We start from the raw sequence: 17422 nt of genomic DNA, 5'->3' as shown, positions 1-17422 counted from the left end.
ACTGGTGTATCGCAGAAACCCAGTTAAATGCAGGGGGCAATTCTGCACTCCCAACTTGGAGAGGGTAGAAGAGATTGTTGCCAAACGTCCTGTGGCAGGCAATGAGACATTCAAGCTCTTTCCAGAAAACAGAGAAGTCACCTCTACTCTTTCTTCAAAAGAGCAGAAGGAACAAGGAAACATTTTCTTCCCTTTCACAAGGACTAACCACTCTCATGGCCCTGTAATACAAAAAATAGAAGCCTTTCCCTCTTCCCAGGAGCCAAGACCCATTACTGCTATGGTACGGTCAGCCATACCAGTCCCTGCATCTTCCCAACATTTCAGCAAGTGCAGCAATGATACCTTCAGGGCTAGCCTAAAAAATTCTTCCACAAGCCAGGCTATTGTCTTTACCCATTTCAGGACAAATCTGTGCTAGGGCTGAAATGTTTTCCCTTGAACTTTCTGCAGGTCCAAACTTGTGCCCTTTACCTCTACGTTTGTGCAGACCTCAACGCCCGTAAGCCCAGCTGTGTGATGGTGGTGCTCCTCCTCCATGTGAGATTGCATTGCTCTCTGATGGGCAGCGTGGTTGAGCCAGAGCAGGGAGAGTGGCTATCTGCCAGGAGTAAGGTCAGTGTATCCTGGAAAACAAAGGAGTATGGCAAACATTGCTTTCCATTACTTTTGGGTTAGCACAGCTATACGCTATCCCAGATGCCGGACTGAGAGCATTACACTCAGTGTATCATCACGTTCATTTTTTTGTCCAGACTTTTCTACTTCTGCCAAATGATAACCCCATTCTGCTTTCTCGACTGACCTCCAAAACGGAATATCCAAGACAATAAAAATGCAATGTCTGCCTGGAAACCACCTGGGCATGCAGCCAGATCCATAGCCCAGCTCTTCACCTCACGGCTCACAGCCAAAATCCTGCCCTCAGACAATTTCTTCTGAAGCCAGAAAGAGCAGCAGACCAGCAGCTGCACACAGGATCTGGCCGTCAGTTACAGTGCAGCCTGGGCATAGGCAGGGATTTTTGCTGGTGCAAAGTGTTGGTTACACCGGGAACAACTTCCAGTCCAAGGGTGAAAAAGAGGTTGTTCCTACAGGGGCCTGCCTTCAGCAGGAAGTTCAAAATTGATGGACAGAAAGATTTTAAGTGACAATTCAAACCAGAGCTTTTTGGTGCAAGCATATGTGGCTGTCAGAGCAGACGGGACTCCTGGGCTGTCTGCACACAGATGCTTGCAGGTACAGAGCTTTCCAATAAATCTAAGCACAAGCAATCCACAGCACATGCAGGCCACTGTTCTTGCACTGGTGTTACAGGGATGGCTTGGCAATCAGAGCATAAACAGCCTTAATCAAAGGGTAGTTACGCTTAACAAGGACAGAATTATAGCACCAAAATGTTTTTCAGCCACAGGAATTACAGGATTTGAACATAAAGCGTATGTTTAAGTAGCTCATGCTATAAATCTTTATTGCTTTTGTCCTGTTTCCTTACCTAGGTCAGAGACAGCTTCTACATATGCATGTGGCCTTGTTCTGACAAGCTCTTTAGGAGTGCTGCTTTTTGAAATCTTCTTCTGAAACAGCTATTTCTTGCAAAGCCTCTCAGTACAGGAGCTATGCTACAATACCTGGTACTGCTCCTTATCATATCTGACCACCTTAGATGAGTTCTTTGCTCTTCAAGGTGTCCCAGAAAGGCACTGCTGTGCCAGCTTGAGGCATGCCTGGAATTGGTAACGACTGCCTGGAGGACCTTCAGCATCACTCACTGCGCTAACCTTCCCTCTCCTCTTGCTGCCAACATGTGCTTTGCTACCTTTGTGGGTGTGTTTATGAGAAAGAGCAATTTATTATTCACATCCAGCTCTTCTGTGAGGATGAAAGCATTGGAGATAGCCATGCTCGAGACAGCCAACAGCTCCTGAGGTGCAGTGTGAGAAATGGGCACCCTTCTGAGCCTGGCCCCAGCCTGTGCTGAGTTCTTTGGCAGGAAGGAGCATGAAGGTAGGGGTCAAAACCTGCATCCACATGTGTTTCTGCATAGGCGAGACCATTTATGTGAAAAAAATGCCCCCTGTCCAGTCTCTCCCAATTACTGTGGAGCAGTTTCACTTCCCACTTTTCCTCCATATTTTGGCTCTCACAATGAGAGTGTAGCGCTTACTGTTTTTTAAAAACAATGGCAGGGCTGCCCATCAGCAGCCTGGAAAACACGCGCCTTGGTGCAGCCTTTGTTGGGGAAACAGCTTTATTCTCAGAAGCACTCTTCAAGAGGGGCTTCTGTAACTGTTAGTATGGACTCGATCTTGGAAAAGGTAATTTGTCTTCATCACTAAGAAAGACAACGTACCACAAACTAACACCGATGAGTTCTGCCGCCTCGCGTTCTCCCATCAGTCGGGGCAGGACACGTAGCATGAGGTACGTCAGGGCCCCGCACCAGTCCGCGCCAGCTGCGCACGGCGGGTGCTTGAAGCCAGCAGTGCGCGCGGATCCCTCGCTGAGGAGCGGCGGCGGCCCCAAGCGCGCTTCCCTCGCTCAGCGAGCGTTGCGCTCCGTCTCTTTACGAACAGCCTCACCGGCTGCTTTCCTCTCCAGAGGCCCCGGGCACGACAGCGGCCCTCTCCCTACCCAGCTACCCGGGCCTTCCCCTCGGGCCGCACGCCCAGCGGCGGGGAGTGGCGCGGCGGCTGCCCGCCCCGCAGCCGCTCAAGAGCGGCGGATTTCTGCTGAAAGCGGCAAAAGCCGCGAGCCCGAGGCGCGAGAGGAGCGCCGCGCCGCCCCTCGCTCTACCGCCATCGCGCGCACCGCCGCCCCGTTATATAGCGCCCTAAAAATAGCTCGCCGCGCACCGCCCCGCGAGCCGCGGGGAGAAGGCGGGAGCCTCGCCGCCAGCCAATCCACGAGCGGTAGGCGGATAAGCCCCGCTCCCGAAGCCTTCCTCGCGCTTCCATTGGACCGCCGTGACTCCGGGCGCGAAGCGGCCCCGCCCCCCCCGCCCCGCCGTTTACCCTACATGGTCACGCGCTGCCTGAGTGGGCTGCGCGCGGGGGGTGGGCGGGGCGGCCGTGAGGCGGCGGTGGCGGGGGGGGGGGAGTTGGGCCGGGTTTGCTGAGGGAGGGTGAGAGGGAACCGGGCGGGGGGGGCCGAAAATAAAGCGGGGAGGGGGCGGGGAGGGTGGCGCGAGCGCGCATGGCCGCGGTGGTGGGGACGGGGACGTGCCCCGGTGCGGCGGGCGCGGGGTGCTCGGAGCGCGGCCGCCTCGGCCCGGCCCCGCGTCCCCTCCGCGCTGACAGCCCGCCTCTCCTCTCTTCTTTCTTTTTTTTTTTTTTTTTTTTTTTTTTGAAGTGTGACTGAAACAAAACAAAGCAAAAGGGACGCTGGATCTATCATTGGTTGCTTTTCCTCCTCTTTTTTTTATGATCCCAAACACCCCCCTCCAGAGCAAACAAACACACACAAAGCAGAGCAGGGGCCGGCCGGCAGCAGCATGGATGTCTTGGCTAGTTATAGTATATTCCAGGAACTGCAGCTTGTCCACGACACCGGCTACTTCTCAGCTTTGCCATCCTTGGAGGAGAACTGGCAGCAGGTGAATGCTTTACGTTACTCCTGTAAATCTCTTAAGTGCAGGCAGTCGGTGCCTCGGGGCTGCGCTTCTGCCTTTTATTTCATTTTTTGTTCTCTGATTCAGGGTTGGTTGTTTTCCTTTTGGTTTTCATTTTTGTTTTTTTTTTTTCCATTTTTTATTTTTTTTTTCCGCGTGGGTAGAGCTGTACGTTTCTCTCTTTTTGCCACGGCCAGCTGAGCAGCCCGTGCAGCCCTGCCTGCCCGCAGCTGTCCGAGCACCTGAGGCCCGGTGACAGCCGCCAGGTCTGCCTTTGTCACCACTCCTGCTTTTATTTCCTTTCGTTTTTGAGCTTAGTTTTTCTTTTTTCTTTTTTCTTTTTTTTTCTCGTTATTTTTGTTCTTTTAAGTGAGGCTGATCACTTCCAGCCAGTGCTGACAGCTGGTGGAAACGGAGTAGATCATTCTTATTTTCAGGTAATTAGTACATGTCAATAAAAATCCTAGCTGAAAGCAGAAGCGGGTGCGGGCAGGTGCATGGACGCAAAAGCTTTGAAGCTGAATTCTGTAAGCAGGGGGCAACTCATTTTTATTCCATTTCTCTCTTTTTTTTTTTTTTTTTTTTTTTTTGGAGCATGAGGAGAAGTGCACGCTTCTCGCCGTGCCTTAAGACAATGCCGCCTCTGGCTGGTTCCCATCACCAGCGCCTTCTGGTTACATGCAGGAAGAATCAGGGTAGTTCTAAAGGTGGAAATTGTGTATTATGAATGCATTGAAATGATGGCTGGTGGCAGATAGAAGCTGTATGAAATTAACGACGAGCCCAAATGCATATACCTATAAATAGTTATCTGCCAGGATAGGGAAAGAGAGGGAAGGCAGCATTCCTCCCTGTAGCCCTGTTTATGGAGGTGATTTTCTGGCAGAAGTGACACGCCAGTTGGAATCCTCTAAACTGGTGTCTCTTTAACAGAAAAAATGTGCTCGTGAGTAGGAATAGTGGAGTGTGGCTGGAATGACATGTGGTGCTAATGCCACGCACAGACCATGGCACCATCAGCTCAGAAATAATGGGCCACTGGTTTTTGTCTTACAAGCACTCACATTAGTCTTGGCTAGTGTAAAGGCAATCTGTGTTAGTTCTCCAGCAAGTGACAATGTGGAACATTTATTTAATTTTCTTTACAAGCATGTGTGCAGGGAGAAATGTGGCCGGTCAGGCTGTAGCTTTGTCATCTGGCTGTGCTGTCGCTGGATCTTTAAAGGTTTGCCCTAGCAAAATTGTTTTGGCTCCAGCTTTGTGTGTGCACACACCTACAAGAGGTTACTGACAGCTACGTGTGAACACATCCAGGATTTAATGTGCAAAATGACTGATCCAACTTTGCTTTATCCTCCAAGGGGGTGGGGATGCTTCTTGTTATTAATATTCAGCTCAATATCCATGGTGGTCACATCTGCTTTCCTTTCATAATTTTAACATGCTAATTAAACTGAAGAGGTTGATATAATTTCATTAAAAAAAATAATAATTTCATAGCATCGTTGTTGTTGGATGGGTTGCATATTACTAACAGCCTGGGAAGACCAAAGCGAGATAATGTGTTGACATAGCCAGCATGCTTTAGGCAGTACTGTGCGTGATACTCTGTCTCCTACTGCCTTCTTTTATGTGTGGCAGTGGTTTGTTTGATACGGAACAAAGTACCTACCCAAGCTCACTTGTAGTGTTGCAGAATTGAAATGTAACCCTTAAATGGTTAAACCCCACTGACTCTCAGCATATTTGGAAAGCAAAGTTGAGAAAAAATTACTACCTTTCTTCCCCTCAAATCTTCCAAGCAGTGCCCAACGTTTCATAATACATCCTGTATTTACAAATTGTTTTTCTCCCCTGTTGCTGCCTGGACTCTCCTTGCAAACAATGGGGGAGCAAAGCTGGTGGATCGCTGGTGGCAGCAGCTGCCGTCACTGTGCTGAGCATGCTGCCACATGGGCTTGGCAGACCCACTGACATAGAGACCCCGATTTCAGTCACTTGTGAACAGCGCCAGGTCTTAGGGATTTATTCACTTTGGGCAAACCGTAGCAGCTTTAGGACACATTGCATGTGTGTGGGTGTGCACCTGAAGGCATCCCTAAAAGCTGTCAGGGCAGTGACTGATCCTCATAGGAAGCATTGAGGCTGAGGGCAGCAGCTTTAGTTCTGAGCAAAGGGCTTGAATGGGTATTGCCTGCACTCCCATGAAGATCTCTAGTGCAAGACCTGAGTTCCATGGTGGCTGCAAAGCAGTGCGTCTGACATCAGCAAAGCCATGTCCCCAGGAGATTACTTCAGAGTCTCTTAAATTGAGGGAAGTAGTTGTGTGGGTCAAGAGCAGGCTTCCTGGTCAGGCTATGAGCTCAGTTTTTTCTGTGATTATCAGGCTGTTGGCCCTCTATGGAGAGGGGTTAGTCCATGCCAGTTGCTGCTGCTTCTAGGAGTCTCTTCCAATACTATAAAAGATGTGCATGCCCCACTGATAATTTGAGAGCACTCTAGCATCAGTGTTGCCACAGTCCTGACTCCCTGTTCTCCTGACTCTGGATCACGCTTTTGTAGCTGAGGATTTCGCAGCTGGGCAGTTGCTCATATTTCCGATTGTGAAACACCATCGCTCAGAGAGGGCACCGACGGGCAGCAACAGGCAGGTTGCTAAATGCTTGCATGTGGTCAGCTGATCTCTCCCTTTTTCCCTTCCCACTACAAGAGAAATGTGAGCAAGTTTGGCATTTACACTTTTGACAGCACTGGAGCTGAATGAGAGCAGCCCAAAATATGTACAACACAAGTGAATTTTGTCATCTCTTCCTTCCTACATTTCCTTTTCAGGAGGAAAAAATACAAAAAAAAAATCACTCCATCCCAGATATATTTTACATAATAAAAGTAGAAATACCTGGAGCGAAGCTGGAACTGAATCCATGATGTGTTTTGCATTATTTTAAAACAGATGTTGGTGGGAAGGGGGAGGTTTGGGTTTTAGGCAAGAAAATGCTTGGTTTTACTGTGTCAGCTCTGGCTGTCCTCCTTCAGCTGAAGAGCTTGTGAGGTTAGGAGTGTTTTGGAGTGGAGGTTGGGATCTAATAAGGCGCGCAGCTTCATCAGGAGAAAGAGAACTTTGTTTAGTCTCTTCAAGCAGCACTGCACAGCCACAGCACTAGGAGAGATAAAAGAAAGAGGTGGGTTGTGCTTTGAAAAATCAGGCATTTGCTGTACACCAGCTGGCTGGTATCTCAGTATCTGTCTGTTTCTGCCTGATGCTCCATCCTTGCAGTAATGTGAACCGTCTGGGCCGCTCTCGTCCCTGTGAGCTGACTCCGCGTTTCAGAATCCATCTGGAGGTAGATTTCAGTGCTTGTGTGGCTGCTGCCCTGCAGCATGAGCTCTGGTCACACGCCATTGCTCACCAGGAGTAGACGTCTGATGTGGCATCCTCGAGACTGGGATCAAGCTGCAAGGAGAGCAGCACGAGGCTGGGGAGTACCCTGTGGCTCTGCACGGAAGGAAGCAGGCAGAAGGCTAGTTTTGAGGGAGGTGGCTGCAAGGAGTGTATCCCGTGGAACTGCACGTGGTCCCACTGTCAGCGGGCTGGGCTGCAAAGTAATGGCTGGCAGGAGCTGGACCTGGGGCTTCAGCCTGTTCCTTGTGCTGTACCCTCACAGCAGTGTTTGAGGGGTCATTAAAAGATCAACATGCAGAGAGTGTCTCCAGTAATTGGCTATGTCTCTTCTAAATGCGGCATTTCAAACTTCAAACCGCCCTACTATCCTGTCCCTTTGGAGGTCTCTGGACTCATCATCTCTCTGTGGAGAAGAGGTCTTGATGAATATATTGAGGGACTCTCTTCATTATCTGTAAGGGCCACAGAGCACTCTCTAGCATGTGATTCCCAGGGCACAACAGGCAGGGAGCTGCACAGGGCCACCGTGCGTGTGGTTGATTCAGAAGTTTAAAATCTGCAGGGTTTGAGTGTCATATTCTGGTTTATACTGCAAGACAGCCAGCCTTTCCCACGTGTCATTGGGCAGAACAGATCTTGGTGAGAATAGCACTGTATCGTTGAACTGATATTTTCCTTTTTCCTTGTCTGATTCAGTTGCTCCCAACTGCAGCAAGCCCTGATCCTTCGAAGGGGGACGTACGTTTCCTGAAAGCACAGAATCAAGGAAACCTTTGTTTTGCCTTTGACTCTGTGGTAGAGCCTTCTTTGTATATTTTAATCAAGTCTTCAAGCCTCATTTTGTCTTGTTCTGAAATGGCTGACACCAATGATGCTGAGGTACAGTGTTTGTGGGGTGGGGAGGCTGAAATGACCCGCCATCCTGGCAGAGGGCCTGGAGATCCCGGTGTTGTGTGAGAGCAGAGGATCCCGAAGTGGCTAATCTCTTACATCTTAATGCTGACTTCCACTTGTCAGACAGGATCATTTTCAGGCCTATAGGAAAAGTTGTCTATGGAAAGGCATAAATGACACTGGAAAACATTCGTGCCTCCACATCATCTCCATTGTTCTAGTTTAATGGCATAGTTGGCCGCTACATAAACTAAAACATCTCTTTTAATATTGCTATTTCATCTTGGTTCCAGTCACAGTGCAACACATTTCTTAAGTGCTTATAGTACATCATACCTCTAGAGAATAACTTGCAGAAATGGTTGACTTCCAAGAACAGCCACATGTGTAAGGCAGTGTATTTCAGACCTGAGCACCAGTCTATGCTCTCTGCTTCTCCATGTGCTGAAAGCAAGCTCCTGTCATCCTGTAGAAGGAGATGGAGAAAAAGGAAAGATGAACTGGAAACTGCTGTCAGTATTGTTTTCTGATTCCCCTTAATTACAGAATCTGCTGTTATAAATTATTAAAGCATTATGAAAGCGTAGAGCCCTGCAATCCACATTACAAGTGTTAAATAGTTGACTGTGTGTGACTTATGGCAAGTGATTCTGAAATGGAGTATATACCTGTAAGCAATACACAATCCTGTGGATACTGAACTTCAATATACTTCTTATTTCTTTGGGATGTTTTAACCCTTGCACCTCTCAACCCACTACTGTCTTTGTGTTACAATAGGCAGTACATAGATTTGAGTAGGCTACAAAAATATCAAGATATGTAGCCAGTCTGCAATGCAGTGCTTCCATGTGGAAGCAGCAGAAGCTCTTCAGTAGAATGCAGTAATTGCATACTGAAATTTCTGAGCTTAGAGGACAATGTTTTTTTTCAGGATGCTGCCATATTTTTGAGGCCTTGTCCAATATCTTTCCACTGAGAAACATCCAGTGCTTTGGTTCTCCATTCTGCATGGAACATGTGGTACAGGAATGTAAGAAGGAAGCTGTTTCTGTATGACTGTAGCTGTAGATGTGGCCAACTTTGGTTGCGTTTGTCCTTAGAAAAAAAGGATGTTGCTCACTGGTGAAGCTGGTGTTCAGTATGTTGAGCAGTTGTGTAATAGTACACCTCATACCAAATCTGTCAAATCCTGCAAAAGGGAAGAAATTGTTATGATTGCAACACTCAAAACCTCCTAAGAATTATTCACAGGTATTTTAATTGATGGAATTTTTATTTTAGATGGTAAAGCTGGATTCTGGAGAATTAATAAAAGTTTTCAAGAGTGATGCCGAACCCCTCTTACTTTCCTCTCTGTTCCTCGTTATACTAAATAGGGTACAGAGTACAGATCTGATTAAAGAATATTTCCCAGCGTGATACTGTTATGTTTGTGACCATCCCAGTTTTCTTCTGTTGACTTCGGTCTTGATAGGCACTACACTTGTTTGAATGTCTGAGTTGAGTACTCTCTTGTCTGTGTTTCCTTCCCAGTGTAGCCACTTCAACACTTCTAAAGTCATATGCTTGGTTCACAAAGCACTGAGATGGTCTTTAAAGACACAGGCTTTAAAAAAAAAAACTATGATATTCCTTCTACTTTTCTTGTTTCTGAGCCAGTGAAGACATATCCTGTGGTCTTTTGTTTTTAAAAATAAAATGTTGGTTACTTGATTCCAGCAGCATTGAGAAAATGCTTCTATTGTCTAAGCTTGAGAGACATCAGCATGGAGATATATGTATACGTCCCTGCATGTGCCTGCTAGCCAGACTGCGCTTGCAACCCCTGGTCTTGGCAGCAGCTGGTGGGGAGGGCTGCCTGGCTGCCTGTGAGAGCAGGGTCTGCATCTCTTCTCCCTTCCTAGAGGAAATTGTTTCAGCCGTTGTGCTCTGGGGTAGTTAGACATCTTGGATTGCATCAGGGTGCCAAACCTGTCCTTGGTTCTTCAGTTATAAGACAAGTTGGCAGCTCTTCGCTTCTCCTGCGGATGCTGTGAGGGTCACTGTTAGAGGCTTGGGGTGCTCAGGAAAGTGGCTGGGGTGAGAGGGGCTGCACCAGATCCAGCCACCCCATCCCATGCGATGAAAGCACAGGGCAGCTGAGAGCCCTCTGTGGCTGTGTGATCACCTCTGTGAAATACTGTAGATAAATAGCTGAAAGTTGACCTTAACCCCCCCTCCTCGGGGTCTGTGGTATATTTGAGACAACTGGTGCATAGTGCTAGTGCTACCTCATCTTGGTTTTTAGAAAGTGGGACAAACAGGAGTTGCGTGTAAGAAACTTGGACAGAAAGGCAAGGAATTGTTTATTTTTAACATTTTAATGTTTTTCACTGCATTGGTAAGCTGCCCTGGTGCTCTTGGTTATTTTAAACAGGTACCTGCTCTCTCTTTGTTCTCACACGAAGGATCCTTTCCAATCCAAAGCGTTTCCGCTCCGTGCAACTGTGTATTCATTACATGTGTTGTTGTTTAGAGAACTATTAAGATGCATGTGGTATACTTTACAATGTACACTAAAGAGTCTGAGTCACGCACAGACAGCGTATTAGTGCTTGGTGAAGGTCCCACAGACATACGCATTTAAGTGTCATAATGGTTTTGAACACGGCTTATAGACCATGTCTGACACATCCTAATCCTGCTGGTTATTTGCCAGTGTTGTGGACCTGCGTGCAAAGCTAGGGCTTTAATCACACGAGGGTGCCAACAGCCCCTGCTCAGCAAGGGGTAGGGAGGTAGCCGGGAACAGAAGCGAGGGAGACAATGTGATTGATGGGGGGGCATGCAAAGGAGAAGGACACTGGCTTGTGAGAGGCTTTTCTGAGAGAGTCCAATTCGTGTCCTGATTTACAAATCCTGCCCTTAAATTTACAGCCTCCCAAGGTCGATTTTAAATGCATACTGGCATAAGGTTGACATTTGACCGTGATGGAGCTTGTAAATCAACGTGCTTTGACATGAACTGCAATCAGTGAAATTATCTCCATCTATATAATTAAAAAAAAAAAAAATGCCGTAAGCAAGGTTTGTGCTATTTTGGACGGGATCATCTTGCCCACCTGCTGTCTTTGCAGCTCTTGCACTGCAACATCCTTCCCATGCAACTGAGTAAAGTGACTGGAAATCAAAGTGAAAGCGACTGTTTGGATTGTGTAGTGAGGAAAATGCATGCAGCGTGACAAGTAAATTAGATTTAAAAATGCTTTCACTACTAATAGGCTACTATGCTGTTAGGCATTTGGTTTTAATCCTGACTCTTCAGTGGGCATGCTTCATTTCCAAGAAGAAGGAGAGTTCTTGGGTTCAAACATTTGCAGTTTCTACCCCTTGCTGATTTGTCTTGCCTCCAGCTTGGGAGGGGAATCAGCATCGAGCTTTGTACTGGGGAGAGAGGTAGGGGACTGCCTTTAATTGTCTTCGTGTTTCACTGGTGCTGAATGGAAAACAAAGGTTCCAGAAGCAAGGGCCTTAGTGGGAATGTTTGGTAAGTGGAGGAGAAGGGGAGAGAGCTGCTCTTGTCTACTTGCTTTTTACACTCTCATCACAGCCTTAGGTGTGATGTTAGACACTGATCACTTTTTCTGCTCGATTCACATAACCTCTTGGGTGTGGGAAACTTTAGGTGATGATGTGGTAGTTCCAAAATTCATGTATTCTAATAAAACACTTTAGATTAAATAAAAATATCATTTTTTTCCTTTCTTTCTTTCTTTTTTTTTTTCTTTTTCCCCAGCTGCAGACTGCTTGGTAGCAAATGTTTCAACCAGGGTTACTTTCTAGAGGCTTTCCTCAGGGACTGTCCCTATTTCTGATGTGAGAGACTTGGTTTGGCACTAAGTCTGCTTTGCTGTCCTGTGACACTCAGACTTGATTCATTTTTCCCACCTAGTATCAATTTGCCTAATAAAAGATATCTGGGCTCATTGCAGCCTGTGACTCTTGTATTGTTTGAGCACTGCAGCCAGAGCACCATGTGATGCCATAAGCAGTGTCCGACTGCTTCTGATCTATAACCTGGAAATACAAATCTGAGGCATACAGATGCACGAGGTGTGCAACAGCTGTGCAGCCACATGTCTCCATCACCTCCTTAGAGGTGCTGGTCACTTCTTCCCACTCAGCTCTGCTCATACAGGAGTCGTCACAGCCAGATGCAAGGTGCTTTGTCATCTTTTGGGTGAGGGTTCTGTGCTCGTCCTGCCTGGACACCCCGGCTCACTGCTGGTTCTGAGGTGCTTCACATTCTAGAGCGCAGCGGCTCAGGGGCTTTGATCATTTACTTGTGGCTGCACAGTGGCTTAACGGGTCACAGCCCTACTGTGCTTGCTGTCTGCTTCTTACTAGTGAAAAACACTTCATGATCCTTGTTTGGAGGTTGTTTTCTTCTTTTCTTTCTTTTGGCCTCCCATGTCAGCCTGGAAAATTTACACTGCTCTGAAGGAAATGTTCCACTCATCTGCAAGCTACTACAGCTGCTGCATGAGTAATAAAATAAGAAATGGAGGGAGAGAGAAGAAGAAAGATGGGAGCTGGTGTTTCATATGGAAAGCATCAGGACAGAAATGGCTTTGTTTCCGACACGTGGACAGAGGAGAGGCTGCGTTTGCTGCTCAATGGAAAGTCTGTGCCAGTGAAAAGAGACCTCCCTCAAAAAGTGACCAGATCAGCTGGGGAGGAATGTCAGTATCTCTTTTTTAAAATTTGTCTACATTTTAAAATAATAATGGAAAAGCAGTGGGCAATGGAATGACTGGTGGGGAGTATGACCAGTTTGGGCAAAACAGCTCTTTTCCATTCTGTATGCTGCTGCTATCCCAGTCACAGCTGTTCATAAGCTATGCCAGCACCTCAGAGTGGATGTGAGCATCGAAAGGTTGCTGTACTTTGGGCAAGGTGCTCATTGTTTTTATGTGGTTTTGGTTTGTGGTCTTTTGGGATAGCGTAAAGTTGTGTTTGTAGGCTTTCCTAGACATTTGAGGAAACCAGAAGCTTGTTTTTGGTGTTAAGAAACACGCTTCTGGTGTAACTGGAAGCCTCTGGGGGTGGAGCTTTAGGAAACAGATGAAGGAGCAGGAGGGGTTGCAGTTACATAGCGAGAGGAAGGGGGGTTTCTGTCTGATTAGTCCAGGAGAAAACTATCAGAGATCTCCTGTCTCGAAAGAAGAGGTTGATGGCTTCAAGTGCTGACCCAGCCCAATGAAAGGGACTGTAAGGTGCTTCTGTAGCTGTTGGGGAATTTTAGGATAAGTGCATGTTATCTGGTATCGTACAAGAACAGCCTAGGGTAGGAAAACTAATCTTTCAGGAGTCAAATGCCTGTTCAGCTAGATGCTGAATGATTCCTAGGTTGAAGACTCCACTGGGACTGTCTCAGATGGATTTTCTTCATACGGTGAAAGCTAGATCAGCTGCGAGGCCTTGTAATTTAGGATTTTCTTTGAGCAAGCTGCATCTCTCATCAGATGTTATACTGTGAAAAAGAGGGAATTTCTGTCTCCCTTCCTTTTCTGTTAAGAAAACCTTTGACATCTGGTTCTGAACTTCTTTTTCTCTGTTTGAAAGGGAAAAATAATTCTCACATCACATGAGGGTTTTGGATGAGTTGGTGAGTCAGATCCTGGCTGATGCAAACTGATGCAGATCTGCCAAAGTCACAGTGGTGATACGCAGATTTGCACTGGCCCAGCATCTACAAAGTCACTTGACACTTTGGAGGAGAATGGTCTATACAAATCCTGAATATTGTCAGGATGTGGAATAAATACCAGGATATAGGCACAAAGCAGCACACCCATTTTAATGATTTGATTAAAACAATATTGCTGCTCTATGGCTCTCATAAATGTGCTTCAAATGTTATCGGGGGAGGAGATAGTCTCAAGAGCCGTAATGAGAGGATACATATTTTTGAAATGTTGTGCAGTAGTAAGTTATGCCCTGACTGTATTGGCTTATTTCTGTTTTATAGTGAGTGTGGCCTTAAGCGTCTTATAAGTACTGTTTCTCCCCCTACTTTCAGCTAATATACAATGGAAACTGCTGGAAAGAAATTTTCTCTCCATCAAAAAGTGTCTATGAAACAGGATGCAGCATGGTTCACTTGCTGTTTTTTCAAATGAAGAAAGCATGGAGGTGGGAAGGAAAGAGATGTTTCTAAGCTTTAAACATGCTCTCCCCAGCACTGCAAAATAGGATGATACCTGCTGTGGCTTTGCTCCTCCCAGGACAGTGATACCTGTCTGGGAAACAAAGACAGGTGAGAGAGGTCGTGCAGTGCCATGACATGGAGAGAGTGTGGGGCTGAATTCTTCCTGCAGATCAGCCTCTGAGGTTGAGAATGATCATAGGAGAGCTTGTGTTCAGCATGGGGGCGATCTGAATGACAAATTCTGAAGACAAATGAGGCTCAAGAGCAGAGTGCACAGAACAGAGTACATGTGGTGAAAAGGCATTTTTGGTCACTACCTTCATCCAACGTCTGTTAACTGTAGATATAAACAGATTCGGTCCATTGCTAATTTCTGATTTTCTAAATTGCTAATCAGCAGTTCTGCTAATTCGGAAATTTCTAATCCTGAAACGAGCACAGAAAATGTAATCTCTGTAACATCATAAAATTCTTTCTAGATGCCAATTCTTACTGCATGCCCTGGTGCATCTTCCTCATTTCATTGGAAATCCACCTAGTGTGAGACCCTGCTTTCCTTGGGAGCGTGGGCTAAAACCTCATGTGGGGAAAGAATATCTAAAAGTCTGTTTTCCTTCCTGCTTGAATCAAATTCCTTGCTGTCCTGTATTCTCTCATTTGTCCATGAGCACATGCTTTGTTTGGTTTCATATCCAATCCATAAAAGAATGAAGTGATGCTTTTTACCTTTATCTATATTAACTCTTTCAAGCATTTTCATCTCAATGTTGAGTGAGACTTCCTCTCACTGACTGGAGATTATAACACCGACTGTGCAGCACACATGAAAAATAGTAATAAATGTGCATGTCTCTTTCAATTTTGTCATGCTTTCCATCTTGGTGTTCCCTCCAGTTTTCCTGTATATCAGATGCTAAGAATGTGTCCTCCAAACCATATTGCTCTTTGCTGTCTTATCTGCTCAGGATCTCTTTTCAGCCCAACTGGATCTCAGCTCTGTAATTAGTGTGTGTGTGCTCTGTTGCTATTTCTTCTATAAATGCATTAATTTCTCTTTCTCCAAATTCAGTCTCAAGGATTTGTTTCCTGCCCTGTGTGTGTTTCTTTACATACACCCTCTCTCTGGTGGATCACAAAACAAACAAACAAACAAACATACAAAACCCCCCAAACTGTAGCATTTACTCTTTATGCCCTTTTCCCTGCTTTCTTCACAGTGGAAGCTTTTGATCAGTTTCCTTAGTTTTCTGGGTTGTTTTTATTAAGATGTCTTTTATAGTGGGGGCTGCAATCCATCGAGTAAATGGAAACAACAACAAAATGATGCCAAGTTTTGTTTGTTTGCTTAATGAAACAGATCAAAACTTAAGTAGATGAAGTCAAAATGGTGTTTCTGATTGGATGTGATGGTAGCTGATCAGAGTGGCTATTGACAGCAGACAGTGGTTTTAGAGTCTAAAAACAAATAGAGGTAAGGGTTTGAAAACTGCATGGTTAGTAGTGATGGGAAGAGCAGGGCTGCCATGAATTGCTGCCCCTTGTTCAGAAAACAGTGTATGTGTGCCAAAAGCTGAAGGTCACTGGTTTTTGTGATCATGGCTCTTTAGAAAAGCTGCTTGAATTTCTGTGACACCTGACACACCTCTGTCCTGCCCCTCAGCAAAGGGAGCGGTGTGGGCAGGGTCCCAGCATCACCCAGTGCCTAGGAGGTGGCCCCTGTTGGTGGCCTGGGGCAAGGAGGCTCCACGGGGCCATGGGAGAGCATGTTGGACCTGCAGCATCCTCGTGCTGATCCTGCAGCAGAGGAAAGATGCTGTCGTCAGTGTGAGGAGCATGGAAGGCATCAGTGGGAGAGTACATTTTCCTGGACTCACCCTGTGAGGCTGTGAACATGTTTCTGAGTGCTGGCTGCCACTAAGAAACCTTCCTGGTGTTTCCACCAGCTCACTGTGTGGCCCCAGTCCTTGCAACACAGAAGGGCACCATTTCCACCTTCTCCGCAGCCGTTGTTGCTGAGTCAGTGCTGGGCAGGCAGCTCAGCCTTGTCCCAAGGCTGCTGGAAGCAATGGAAATAATTCCCTTGCATCCAAGTGGGTTCTGGACTGGACCCAAGAGAGGCAGGACTGGTACATCCTGGCTGCGCCACCATAAAGGAGGATTTGAGGCAGCTGCTAGTAGGAGGCATGCTGGAGGTGCAGGGAAGCACTGAGTGCCATGAGACCTTCCTGGTCTGTTTGTCCGCTTTGCTGCTTTTAGCCATTGCTGCTCCTTTGGGGCAGCTCAGGATGCTCGCAGAGGAGGCTTGCAAAGAAGTATTTTCCTGATGTTTTGGAGGATGTGTGATTCCCCTTCCTTCCTGCACAGGAGGAATGCTGCTCAGCCCATAGTGTCTGCTGGGCTTGTAACAAAGCAGTGGGGCCTCGTTGGATAGTAATGAGCATCACAGCTGCTTGTGTGCTGCAGAGCTGTGATGGTTTTCTCCGGGTTGTGCTTCTGTGAAAACTGTTCACAAAAACTGGGATCTTTCTCCTCTTTTTTTTTTTCTTTTTTTCCTTTCTTTTTTTTTTTTTTTTTTTTTTTTCCTGCGAGTGTGAGAGGATACAAAATAACATGTTAATATATAAGGCTCAGCTGCCTCTGGGGCTGTAACTGTGTTCTCTTGGAAGTGCAGGTAGCAAGGTGTATAAAACAGGGTCTTGCCTGGGAATTAGCAGCTTTCTCAAGCACAAGCGTTCCACAGACAGTACAGAGGTGAGCACCATTTAGGAATGTTTGTGCAGAACACAAGGACTGCAAAGAAGTAGGTTCTGCACAGTGTGCTGTCACAGATGTTCTCGCAGACAAGCATGTAAAAAGCCAAATGTTTTAATGGAAATTAAGGAGTAAAAGGGAAGAAAGGACCTGCTGCAATTAGGCACCATGTGACATCGTCCTTATGAGCTGATGGCGTGATTGCATTGCTCCACATCCCTGGTGTATTATTCCACTTAATGACTTCCAGGTGGAATTGAAAAAAGGAGTGTGTGCAGAAAATCCGCTTTCTGTTGAGATACTAATCAATACAAAAGTTTAAGTTCAGAGATAAAATAGGAACAAGAAAAGTGGAAAAGCAGTAGTCTTTGTGCATACCTGTATTTCAGGACCAGGGACCAAGGAAGGACTTTCTCCTTCACCCACTGTGCCAGTGGATTTGTGTGGTCTGGGGCAGTAAAATTCCCTAGCAGTACCCTGGTGAGTCAGAGGACTGACACCTACAGCCTCTCACAGTTGCCTTTTTGAGACTCAGATTTTCCAAGAGCAATGACAGAGCTGTTTCAGCAAA

General features: G+C 46.5%; 1 protein-coding gene across 1 annotated transcript in view; it reads left to right on the top strand.

Annotated features, from left to right (window-relative positions):
* Positions 1-3319: 3319 nt before the first annotated feature.
* The window catches only part of KLF7 (KLF transcription factor 7), a gene marked incomplete at its 3' end in the record, with an annotated part of 51491 nt that continues 37388 nt past the window's right edge, over positions 3320-17422 (top strand). Inside the window, exon 1 of the mRNA XM_079539174.1 lies at positions 3320-3595. Coding sequence (XP_079395300.1) covers positions 3494-3595 — 102 coding nt within the window. The 5' untranslated portion in view covers positions 3320-3493. The remainder of the gene's footprint in view (positions 3596-17422) is intronic.

Source organism: Tetrao urogallus (assembly GCF_951394365.1).
Source record: "Tetrao urogallus genome assembly, chromosome: 8".
Taxonomy (NCBI): domain Eukaryota; kingdom Metazoa; phylum Chordata; class Aves; order Galliformes; family Phasianidae; genus Tetrao; species Tetrao urogallus.
This window is presented reverse-complemented; position numbering and strand designations above follow the sequence as displayed.